This window comes from Eucalyptus grandis, chromosome 9 (genome assembly GCF_016545825.1).
Source record: "Eucalyptus grandis isolate ANBG69807.140 chromosome 9, ASM1654582v1, whole genome shotgun sequence".
NCBI classification, from domain to species: Eukaryota; Viridiplantae; Streptophyta; class Magnoliopsida; order Myrtales; family Myrtaceae; genus Eucalyptus; species Eucalyptus grandis.
The window spans coordinates 39,062,212-39,075,506 of record NC_052620.1 but is presented as its reverse complement, the minus strand read 5'-3'; the positions used below and the strand labels follow the sequence as shown (position 1 = coordinate 39,075,506).

Below are 13,295 nucleotides of genomic sequence, written 5' to 3'. Positions count from 1 at the left end.
TTGAGGTGGAGGAACTAAGGGTTATTGAGCTATAGGTGGCGGTAAAGAGTTGTGATGCCTATGAGGTGAAGAAAGGGCATGACATTGAGATGGGTAAATAGGAGTAGAATAATAGATCTGTGAACTATGCACAGCATAATGAGCCCGACGAGGAGGTGTCGTCACAAATTGAGAATTATATTGTTTACGGCAAGTTGAGAATAATGACCCCCAACAACAACAAATTTGACAAAAGGAAGCTCCTCGTTTATAACCATTGCCGCCCAGTGACTGGTAAGTGACCGGCAATGGCGGGGTGGGTAGAAGACCAGCAAATGGCAAGTTGTGTGCCGGTTGGCGCACTTGTGAGCTTGAAAATTGCTTATTAGCTTTGAAGGTGCAAAAGTTGGTGAGCCATGGATAGCAAATGCAATTGGAGGTGGTTGACCAATGTTTAGAGCCAAAAGCTCTAAACAACCCTCATGAGATAGGAGGTTGGGACACCTGGAGTGCCATAACTTGGCACGGAGGGACACTTAAGTGCCATAACTTTAAAATGGTACACTTAAGTGTCAATATTAGAGTAAAATTGGACACTTAAGTGCCACTCCGGCAAAAATCCGGCCAAATGGCTGATGTGGCAATTTTCCGACGAGTTTGGTCCAAAACGGCGTCGTTTTGCACGCTGACGTGGCGGAGAAAATGCAAAAATGACATCGTTTCGTGTCTGACGTGTAAATAATAATATAAAATTTAATTAAATTAGATTTAAAATTAATTTTATTTAAAATATTCAAAAAATAAAATAAAATAAAAAGAAAATTTTAAGATTTTAAAATTTTTAAAAAATTAAGAAAATTTTAAAAATTAAAAATAAAAGGGGGGAGATCCAACGGGCAGGCGAGGGCCGAGCCCTCACTGCCGCCACCTCCCGCCGCCACCTCCCCGCCGTCGCCCCTCGCCGCCGCCGCCTCCCAACCGTCGCCGGAAAGGGCCGGCGACGAAGTGGGAGGGTCGGCCGGGCCGGGCTGCGACCCTCGGCCGGATACGGCAAGGGCTTGCGAGCCCTCGCCGCCTCCCCACCGCCGCCGGGAAGGGCCGGCGAGCCCTCGCCAAATCTAGGGCGAGGGTCGCAGCCCTCGTCGCAATCCGGCGAGGGCTCGCAGCCCCTCGTCGGTCGGCCGGGGTCGGCGACCCCCCCCGACCCCCTCCGTCGTCGGCCCTTCCCGCGACGGCGGGCGGCGGCGGTGGCGAGGGCTCAGCCCTCGGCCGCCCGTTGGATCTCCTCCCCCTTTAAATTTTTTAAGTTTTCTTAATTTTAAAATTTTTCTTAATTTTTTAATTTTTTGAATATTTTAAATAAAATTAAGTTTAAATTTAATTTAATTAATTTTTATATTATTATTTACACGTCGACGAAACTGCGTCGTTTTTGCATTTTCTCTGCCACGTCAGCGTGCAAAACGACACCGTTTTGGACCAAACTCGCCGGAAAGTTGCCACGTCAGCCATTTGGCCGGATTTTCGCCAGAGTTGCACTTAAGTGTCCCATTTAACTTCAAAACTAGCACTCAAGTGTATCATTTTGAAGTTATGGCACTTAAGTATCCCCCGGTGCCAAGTTATGACACTTGGGCTGTACTTTTGCCCATGAGATAGCAACAAAGTATGTAGCTCATTTCTAGAGAAGATCAAGGACTGGATATGAGTTGAAATAGCCAAGAGTGTAGTGACCAAAGTGGAGTATTTTGAACTCAAACGCTGAAAGAAATGGGTCTGGTATACTCCAGCAGAAATAGTTTCCCCATTAGCTAAAAACTGATTGACACTCTAGGTAGCCTCCCATATATATTCAGTCACATTCCTATTACCTTTTATCATAGGTTAGAGTTGCATCCAGAGAGAAGAGGAGCGAGCATTAAACTGAGAAGCATATGCATCAACTAGGTAGAACCAAACTGAGGCAAAAGTATTATGGTCAGTAAGTTATGCTACTATGGGACTTGTCACTGTATTTAGGATCCAATTAAGTGAGTTATGCTACTATGAGACTTGTCACTGTATTTAGGATCTAGCTAAGGGCTATTTGATCTCAAATGCGCCGAGCTTTGTAGGTGGGGTTGGGAGTGAGTATAATTTGGCCAAGAGGAGAAATTTGAGTCACTTAGGGATCGATGGGCTTTCGGCTTTTTCTGCTCTAATATAAAGATAGAAATGGAGATGCAGAAAGAAATATAGAAAATGTAAAAACACACATAGAAATGGAGATGCATAAAGAAATATAGAAAATGTAAAAAATGTAAACACACACATAGAAATGGAGATGCAGAAAGAAATATAGAAAATGTAAACACACAGAAAGAAATATAGAAAATGTAAACACACACGTACGCATGCACGCACACGCGCGCACACACAACACAACACAACACACACCCCCACACACACACAACACACAACACACAACACACACACACCACACACACACACACACCACACAACACACCACACACACACACACACACACACACACACACACACACAAAGTAATCGGTGGAGATAACAAATGAATCATTCAGGGATTCACAAAGTAATCGGTGGAGATAACAAATGAATCATTCAGGGATTACTTATCATGCCGATATTTTGATTGTGCTTTGATTCTAGCATGAGCCGAACATAACATTATCGATCTCAAATTGATTATCATGTGAATATTCTTATTGTGCTATGATTTTGGTGCAAGCTAGAGATAAACTTTGATTCTAGTGTGAGTTGGAACAGCTAGCAGTGGACTCAGTTGGCAGTAATGTGGACAACTTTTGCAATTTTTTTAATTTTTAATTTTCTTTTTTATTGTCCCCTAGAGTGAAGGCAGCCCTCACCAGCCATAATTGAAAAAAAAAACTAGTAAAAAGAATAAGAAGATAAAAATAAAAAATTTAGAAAAAGTTTCAAAATTTGAAAAAAAAATTTATATACGTTAGCGCTATCAATGCCACCTAAGACTGTAGGTGTCCATGTCAACAATTTGCAACCTAAATTGATCAAAATGATTGTATTGACAAATTGTAGAAAATGTTTATGACTAAATTGACTAAATTAAAATATTTATGATTAAATTGATATATCCATACAATAAATTTAGAATTTTTCAATTAATTTTTCTTACATATCATTCTTATCTGCTTCTTCAAGTCTCAATTTTTTGACTTATTAAATAGGTAAATTGAGTTGGATTTGGGTGGGTAGACAATGGATCCCACTTATATTGATCATCTAACCCATACTAATCCATTTTTATGTAGTAAGATTTTAACAATTAATACCCGACTCAACTCATACTCAGCTAATACGCAAATTCTTCTTCTTCATTTTGAATTTTATGGTGAGAATGAGTGGAATAAGAGAAAATTGTGAAGCATTTCTATTTTTGAGTGCTATCGTGCAATCACTAACTTCACCGAACTTTCTTTCCTGTTTTGGGAGCACATAAACAATAAGAAATAATATATTTTGGATTCTTTTGGCAAAATATTAGCCGGAAATAATAACGTTAGGTTTGTGTCGGATGTTATCCTTGTATAATCAATGATTTTATTGGAGGGAAATGCGAATATATCACAAGGGGTGATGCCTCGGCATGTTTCAACTCCAAATAAATATGATAACTTAATGAATACGATTGAGGCTAACGAACTAATTATAGAGTTTATAGATTTTCCTTTTGATGAACACGGGTCCTAGGTGGGTATCGTCCATATCAGTTTAAACTAATTTCTAATTGAGCTTGCTACTCTAAACCCATAATAATCCATTGTTTGATTTTTAGTTAACCCATATACGATACAGCCCACTCAATCTGAGTTAGAAGATGGGTCTTTGGCGTTTTAGCACCTCTACCAGTGAATAGCACCAGATAATGGAATTGCATTCCACTTGTCAACGATACTTCTGATACTCCCAGACTCTAATTGCAGTTCTCGGTTACTTGGTGTACGATTGTAATTAGCCAGCTAGTCAAAGGGGCACCAGCATTGCCATGGTCCCCGCCCCACTTAAAGTTGAGTTCCCCAAGACAGGAATCAATCCCACACCATCGGTCCCTTAGCCGAAAGAATAGAAATACCATTGTCAGTGGATCAATCTTAAGGGTGCATGACCGCGTTCCTATTTAAGTATTGTGTTATGAAGAATTGCCGATGTTCTTCATTAACCTTTCAACTTTTGTTTTCTTCCTTCATTGACCATCAAACTAGTTCCAATGGGATCTTTTTTTAGTGCGCAGAATGAGCGAAGAGGATTAGAGGTGGGCCTTGCATGTGGGGAAGGGATTTCCAAAATAGCTGAAACTAGCCGATTGTGTTGAATCACGTATCTATTCATGAAAAAAAGTAAAAAACGCTGTCTTTAAGATAACATTATTGATGCGCCTTGTCCCTTGCTTTTCTTTTCTCCACTTTTTCTTGTGTCTCATCCATTCTCTTTGAATTTCCCAACACGAGTTTTAAGATAGACAGAGTATTTGGCGTACCTTGAGACCTTCCATGTATGTATACTAGCTCCAAAATTTCAAAACCCCTACTTTTTTCTCATTGGTGTGCATTGAGGACTTGTTGATTTCGGGGTACCTAGAATGTACTGTATAAAAATAAAAGAAGCGGATTACACAGTAGAGTAGATTCTTATGTCGGGAAAAGTGTTAAAAAAGTCATAAACCTTTTGCATTTGTGTTAATTTAGTCATAAACCTTTCTTTGATGCCAATTAAGTCTTAAACATTTTTATATTATGCCAATTTAGTCATTTCCGGCCAATATTGGCCGGATTTTGTTGACTAGACACCGCCGACCGATGATGTGGCTGATCGACTAATGTGGACAACTTTTAATAATATTTTAATATTTTAGAATTTTTATTTTTATTTTTATTTTTCTTTATTTTATTTTATTTTTCCTTCTCATCCTTCTTCCTCCAGTCGGTCGCCGGACCTTGGCAACCGGCCAAAGGCGACAGGCTGGCGAGGTCGAGGTCGACCTCATCGGCCACCTTGCCAATGGCCGCGAGAGTGACCTCGCCTAGGCCGGCCTCATGCCGAGTTGGCGGGGCTCGCCCTCGCCGGCCATGGGCGAGCCTCACCGCCTAGCATGAGGTCACCCTCGTAGCCATTGGCGAGGTGCCTGGCAAGGTCGAGGTTGACCTCACTGACCGTCACCTCTAGCCGGTCACCAAGGTCCAACAACCGGCTGGAGGAAGAAGGAGGAGAAGGAAAAAATAAAAAAAATAAAAAAAATAAAAAGATAAAAGAAAAAGATAAAAATCAAAATCAAAAATAAAAAATATTAAAATATTATTAAAAGTTGTCAACGTTAGCGCCGATCAAGCCATGTCAGCCGATTGGTATCCGTCAAATAAAAATCTGGCCAAAATTAGTCGGAAATGACTGAATCGACACAACGTAAAAATGTTTAGGACTTAATTGGCACCAAAAAAAGGTTTAGGACTAAATTAGCACAATTATAAAATGTTTATGACTTTTTTAACACTTTTCCCTACTTATGTCAATTTTAACGCACAGCTCTTCCCACTTAGGGGTGAAAAAGACAGATTCTCCCCATAATTATGAGATAGATCAAGAGCTTTTCTCTTTTTATTAGATAAATTATTTTTTAACTCGTTCAAATGTTTGTAGACATCCAAGACGAGCAAATAACTGAGCGTGAACCTGTCTCGATTTCCAGGGCGGGTTCAAGGATGAAGGAGGAGAAGGGAAAAAAAAAAAAAGATAAAAATATTAAATATTAAATTATTAAATTATTAAATTATTATTAAAAGTTGTCCATATCAGCGCCGATCAAGCCATGTCAGCCGGCCGGCGTCCAATAAGTAAAATCTAGCCAAAATTGGTCAGAAATGACTGAATCGGCACAACGTAAAAATATTTAGAACTTAATTGGCACCAAAAAAATGTTTATGACTAAATTAGCACAAATTCAAAAGGTTTATGACTTTTTTAACACTTTTCCCTGCTTATGTCAATTTTAACGCACGGCCCTTCCCACTTAGGGGTAAAAAAAGACATATTCTCCCCATAATTATGAGATAGATCAAGAGCTTTTCTCTTTTTATTAGATAAATTATTTTTTAACTCGTTCAAATGTTTGTAGACATCCAAGACGAGCAAATAACTGAGCGTGAACCTGTCTCGATTTCCAGGGCGGGTTCATGGATGTCAGAAATTTTTCTTAAAGAAACAGAACACGGTGTGACACTTGTCTGAGTTCGTCCATGAACTTAGCCCATTTCATGGGATGATTCGAAGATCGAGAGCCCTACCATCGATCTGAGAGGTCAAGACAAGGTGGAGGAGGTATACTTTACATGGTTTTGGCGGATGTATGGCGTCGCCCCATCCTGTCAGCTCGCCCAAAACGGTCTCTAAGTTATTGCTTTTTCTTCTGTTTTTCATTTTTAATTTTGCTGTTCTTTAAAGTCATCCATCTATAATTTCACCTTTGAATCCAAGAATTGGGATCATCTCAACCCGTTAGATTCAATATCCTTTCTAGATCATGATATATGACAGCTCTATATTTAATGACATGTTGACACCAAATCGGTGTGTTCCCTCGGAATTCAGAAAATGGATACCTCGTGTTCATCGAAATCTAGTGAGGAAAATGTCTGATTACATAACAACAAGAATTAATCGGAAAATCAATAACAAGAATTTGTATATCGAGAGCCACATCTTGTCTTCACCCTTCATAATGGGCAATTGGGCATTGAGCCCTAATCTAACTCACATCATCCACATGGATTCGATTGATGTTCTTGTTGCTAGGCACACATAAGGCGATGATCCTCCTCTTTCCCATATGTCTTCATGTGTCGCAACAATTTGAATGGTTGATATCGCAATTACCAAGTTAGAAACCAATGTTCACATCCATCAGTCGGTTGGATGATTTAGAGGCCGTAACTGGACACAAGATTGGTCCCATCTAATGCAATTAAACCGTGTGTATCTCAAATATTCCAAAAGCTTATTATTCAAAACATTAGAATATACACAGTAAGTTCTAAGTTTGCCATTATATCCACTCAAACATGAAGGATGGTCGAGTAATTACAGCCTCAAGAGCACTTACTTTCTTTACGCATATAAAAGACCGACTTACTTTGATGTTAGCTGCGTTTTCTCCAACCAACCTTCTAATTGATGAATGACGATCAGAGATATTATTCATACTTATATTTAATTAATTTTACGCGTAAATGATATTCGTAGCTTGCAACCACTACTTAAAATTGTGATTAGAAGAAGTTTTCTACAATCAAGTTCACAACCATCATTAATCTAGAAAAGAGTGAGAAAGAAGAATTTTGGTAAAGAGACAACATGCTTCGTCGCTTTAGGATCACGTGCCAACTCAAGATCCTGATCAATTACTCAACATTTCAAGAAATTAAACTAAGATGATAAATATATATATTTATGTGAAACTTCAGTGAAGATTATTCGTCAACATGTTGCAGAAACAAATGATCAAACAATAAAATAAATATAATAAGAAAATAAAAATAGACACTAGATTTACGGGATTCGGTCGAGATATGTTTATGGGAAAGCAGCAAAGAATTCCTCTATAAAACAAGCAATACAGCGGAGGTTACAAACACACTTGTGTCGCTTAAACATCCTCAGTGTTTCCCAATCCCAATTATACCCAATTATTTATATCATGTTTAGCTCTCACAATTCTTCACAAAATAATCTTTCAATCTTAGAAAGGAATACACAAATTTACTCGCAAGATTTAGTTAGCTTCAACACTAAAAAGTTTTTAAGGTGTAATTCATGAACAAGTCACCTCTCGGATACTCTTTACAGTGAAAACACTTCTTATATATAGGCAAGAGCATGATCCAATATAGAAAACCTCTTTTTAAGAAACCTTCTCCAACTAGAAAATCTCCATGTTAAGAAGCCTTCTTGAATTATGAAAATTTCTTTTTGACTTCAAACTTGAGACATAATTTAATCCAAAGTTTGAAACATAATTCAATACATAACTTCATGATTTTAATTGATGATAAAGTATAATTGCTCAAGTAATGTTCCATAATACTTCCACATTGTATGGATGTTGGCGTAGTGAACACCACCAGCCCACCATATAAAATTTTTTTTTTTTTTTGGTAAAGGTAAGATATGAATAGATTTTGCAGAAAATATACAAGGGGGGGATACCAGGCACCAACAAAACAGACACTCAAAGAGACTGAAGTCAAGAAGAGTGTAGGGGTGCCTTGGATCCAATGAACAACAACAAGAACAACACCAAAAAGGAAACCCAAACAGACAAAGGCTAAACTAAGACTGACCAACCCTCCATCAATCAAAGATAGAAGGACTCAAGTCCCAGCTCTGCTGCAGCCTTCTGTTCTTTGGGGTATCCATGACATGCTTGAAGGTCATCGCTTTGTCTTTAATAGCCTTGCCAAGATGCATCTTCATCGCCGGGATAAAAAGAGTCTGATTCCGGAAGATGATGTTGTTGCGTTCTTTCCATATGATATAGCAAAGAGCACCAAAACTAAACCTAGCCAAAATGTGGTAGAAGTCCCGATCCGAAAAACGAGAGGAGGCCCAATCAAGCTTCTCACGCCACGATTTGTTGCGCCAGAAGACATTGAACTTTGCTGCCCAGAAGGAGGCGAGATTACTTGGAATTCGGCACGCAAAGAAGAGATGATCAACCGAGTCGGGTCTGCTTGAGCAAAACGGACAAGTAGCTGCTGGAATCGAAGCAAATGAGAGGAGCAGAATCTAAGTTGGCAACCTATTACGAGAAATAAGCCACAAGTGGGTCTGGTATCTCGGTGGCATAGATGAACTCCACACAAACGAGGACCACGACACCATATTTCCTTTGGGTCTGAAAAGGTCCCATGCAGACGTTGTCAAGAATCGCCCCGAAGGATGCCGTATCCATTGGAAACGGTCTTCTTGCTGGTTGAACTCAGGTAAGGGATCCCACCAATTAGCCATTATATTAATAACATACCACCCAAGAAGCATGGAGAAAGCATCAGCAACCGAGGCAGTGCGGGAAATACCGGACTGATAGATCTCTTGGTTAGAAAATAGAAGGTTGAGCGGACCATTAGGGTGCCACGGGTCAAACCAGAACGATACAGCTCTACCATTACCTATCTTCCATCTAAAATGCTGTTGATAAATACCTCTAAGGCGAAGAAGCTTTTTCCAAGCTCAAGAACAATAAGTGGGAATATGTGTAATCCAGAAATTCTTCCGATTTAAAAAGGTAGAATAAATCCACTTACACCAAAGAGATTCCTTATCCGAGAAGAGCTTCCAAATATGCTTGAGCATGAGGGCCAAGTTATTCTCTCTCAAAGTCCGAATTCCAAGCCCTCCCTCCTCTCTTGGGAGGCATACATCACTCCAAGCTACTTTGGCCCCACCCGGTCCCATCATCGGTCCTTTCCATAGAAATTGCCGAAGGATCCTGTCAATTCGGTCAAGAACAGCACATGGCAGAAAAAATACACTCACCCAGAAGACTTGAATGGAATAGAGCACGGATTTGATGAGCTAAAGTCTACCAGCAAAAGACAAGAATCTATGGGTCCAAGATTGGACACAAGCCGTTATCCCATTAACCAATGTAACACAATCTGCCTTCCCTAATCTTTTGGATATAACAGGAACACCAAGATAACGGAAGGGAAGGGAACCAACCTGGAATCCGAGCATACTTAAGATGTCATTCCGAAGACCAGACGATCCACCTAAGAGAAATACTTCGCTTTTGTTCAGATTCGGAACCAATCCACTCCAGTTGGAGAATGATTCAATTCCGTCTTTCAACAGTCCAACCGAAGCCAAGGTGGCTTCAAAAAATAAGAAGACATCATCAGCAAAGAATAGGTGGGACAGCTTAGTCGACTTGCACCTCCAGAAGAAGCCAAACTCGGGCCGGCTTGTTCGCCTATCCAATAATCCAGTAAATACCTCCATCACAAGCGTGAATATATAGGGAGACATCGGATCGCCTTGTCGGATACCTCTCCCGCTAGCAAAGAATCCGTGAAGCTCCCCATTTAAGCATATAGAGAACTTAGGGGATCTAATACAAATCATAATACGATCAACAAAAATCTGAGGGAACCCGAAAGCTTGAAGACAGACTTCTATGAATTCCCAGCTTACCGTATCGTAGGCCTTTGTAAAATTGACCTTAATTATGCATTTGGCTCGGTAAGGATCATGATGAAATCCACTAAAAAGCTCATGAGCAAGCAAGATGTTATCACTAATATGTCTCCCCTTAACAAATGTATTTTGGGGCAAGCTAACAATGGAGGGTAACACACGAGCCAAGCGGTTAGCAATGAGCTTGGTTATACATTTATATATGGTATTGCAGCATGCAATTGGCCTGAAGTCATGGACAGTCGAGGCATTAGGGATCTTGGGCACAAGGGCAATAATGGTGGTATTGATTTGCTTTAACAGCTCACCCGTTACAAAGAAATCCTTAACTGCCATGATAACCGAAGCACCAACAATATCCCAGGAGCGTTTGAAGAATTCCACATTAAAACCGTCGGGCCCAGGGGCTTTTCCAGTTGCAAGAGAGAACAGAGTATTCCTGATTTCATCATCCGAAATAGGAGAGGATAAAAAACGAACCTGCTCCTCTACCAGCAAGTGATTGAGCACCGCCTGGATCTCCTCCTTTACAGGGCATCCGGAGGTAGGTGAGGCAGCAAGAAGATTCTGGAAATGATCAACAAACACCTTTTGAACTTCCGAAGGATCCGAGGTAGTGGTATCTCCACTGGTCACCGATATAATTCTGTTTTAGAGATGATGCTTATTCACCATTTGGTGGAAGAATCTAGTGTTGAGGTCTCCATCTTTTAACCAACGCACTCTAGATTTTTGCCGGTAGAAAGATTCCTCCTGGAGACGAAGCTCTGCAAATGCTTGAAGCTGTTGCTTTTCTGTATCAGCAAGAGAAGAGCTGAGCGGATCCGCTTGCATAGCATCCTGAGTAGCTTAAAGGGCCTGTCTAGCCTCTGCAGTTCTCATTGAGAGATCAGAAAACGATTCCTTGTTGATCTGCTTTAGCTTGCACTTAAGGAGGCGAAGCTTTGCACATAGGGTAAACATTGGCGAACCGTGGAACAGAGAATCCCATACTTCCGTAACCATTCTAGAGAACTCCGGGTGGGACATCCAAAAATTAAAGAACTTGAATGGCTTGGAAGACCTAGGGGTCGGCATAACCTTAATAACCATAGGCGTATGATCCGAAATACCTGGCGGTAAGAAAGCGGCTTCCGAAAAGGAGAAAACCGAGTTCCAGCAACCATTTACTAGCACCCTATCTATTTTCCTCTGTTTTCTATTGATTCCCGACGAGGTAGACCATGTGTATCTAAACCCCGTGAAACGCAGATCATCCAGACCAGCTTGAACTAGACAATCACGGAATTCATCAAAAGCCGGGATCCATGCATTAGTGCCTCCAACTCTATCCGAAGGGTCTTGGATGGCGTTAAAATCTCCAGCCACAATCCAAGGCACAGATGAGAGAGTACCACTTGTTTGAATAAGATCTTCCCATAACGGTCGTCTAGAATTAAACCGATGTTCAGCATAGACAACCGACAAAAACAGAACTTTGCCCGAAACCAACCAGAGCAGCCTACTGTGGATGGCTTGCACCGACACAGCATTAACCAAAAAATCGACATCCCTGGGGTTCCACCCCACCCAAATTCTCCCCTTATGGGAATGGCTATAGTTATTAACCCAACTCCATCCCGGTAATAATGCTAAAGCCACCGAAATAGAAGCAGCAGAGGAGATCTTAGTCTCAATAATTCCAACACAGCAGAGATTATTGGACCTGACAAAATTTCTAACGTCGTCTTGTTTAACGGGGTCACCGAGGCCCCTGATATTCCACACACCAAAATTCATATTCAAAAAATAGAGAGAAAGGCTATATTACCGACGTCGAAAAGGCCTCCTTCTATTCGACCCCTTCGGAGCACTAGAGGGAGTAGCCAATGCAGTAGCCTTAGGAGCATTCTTCTGATTGGGAGGGACCTTAGTTCCAAGATGAGGATCATTGGGGTAAACCGCAGATTCCGCATCCCCACCACTGCCATTGCTACTTACCGCACATGCATCATCCTTCGATTCTTCCTCCGAAGATAGAGCTACTGCAGCATCATTTTGATTAGAGACTACTAGAGCCATTGAGTCGGTTTCAATTCCTTGCTTCTGAGTCCTCAGATCTTTAGAAGCATTTTGAGAAGATGGATCTTCTATTACCTTAGCCTTTAAGGCCGAGATTGGTGGTGCTACTTCGCCCTTCTCCTTCTGGCCTGTATTCTGGTTTTTCTTCCTGTTCGTGACCTATTTCCAACCATCCTCTGAAGCAAAAGAGATAAAAGGATCTGCATTAGTAGTAGACAGCTTTACAGCATCAGTAGCCAGAGGTTGCTTCAGCTCCTCGTTTGCTAAGCAGTTATGTCCAAAAGCAAAGCATTTGGCACACGAATTGGGTCTCCATTCATAGAGAACCGAAACCGAGAAAGATTTGTCATTCACCCATACTTCTACTTCCTCGCATCTCTCCAATTTTGCCGATATCTCAACGCAAACTCTAGCAAAGGATAGGCGTTTCATTTTCTCATTTAAGGGATCCACGTACAGGGGCCTCCCTACTACACTCGCTATTTCGCTGATCCCCGGAGCCAACCAGTAGGCAAATGGAATGTTCTTAAGCCGAATCCAGACCGGAACCAACTATTGGAGGTCCTTCTTCAGCTCCATGGTGTGGTGCCATTGCTTAAGCACAAGAGGGACTCTAGCCACTGTTACATGGCCTCTGTCTAGACTTTTCTTCCTGAATTCAGCATCCGGAACAATGAAGAAATAGAACCCATCATCATTGGCCAAGACTTCCGCCAGATGCGATCCCCACGCCTGTTTTAAGGCCATCTCTATGATCTTAAATTGTACATTCTTCCCCACATAATAACCAACCAGACAGCAATTCCATTTTGGGTCTCCAGCGAATTTCGCATTATCAGAAAGCCGAACAACCGATTTCCTCCCAACCAAAATAGGCGGGGCAAAGTCTAACTCATAACCTTCAGCAGACAGGCCTGCAACATTCGCCCATGAACGGGCTTGAGTAGCTTTGGATCTATCACGATTCATGACATTAGGACGTCTCCCATCTCGGCCTCGAGAGGCATATCTCC

General features: G+C 41.1%; 1 protein-coding gene across 1 annotated transcript; it reads right to left on the bottom strand.

The window, feature by feature from the left end:
* Positions 1-9,600: 9,600 nt before the first annotated feature.
* On the bottom strand, positions 9,601-12,714 carry LOC120288534. Its single transcript, XM_039302590.1, has 5 exons — positions 12,508-12,714; positions 12,032-12,441; positions 11,215-11,974; positions 10,945-11,090; positions 9,601-10,849 (listed from the first exon to the last, which is right to left on the bottom strand). The coding sequence occupies exons 1-5, from the start codon at positions 12,712-12,714 to the stop codon at positions 9,601-9,603; spliced, it is 2,772 nt and encodes a 923-aa protein (XP_039158524.1).
* Between the last annotated feature and the right edge of the window lie 581 nt (positions 12,715-13,295).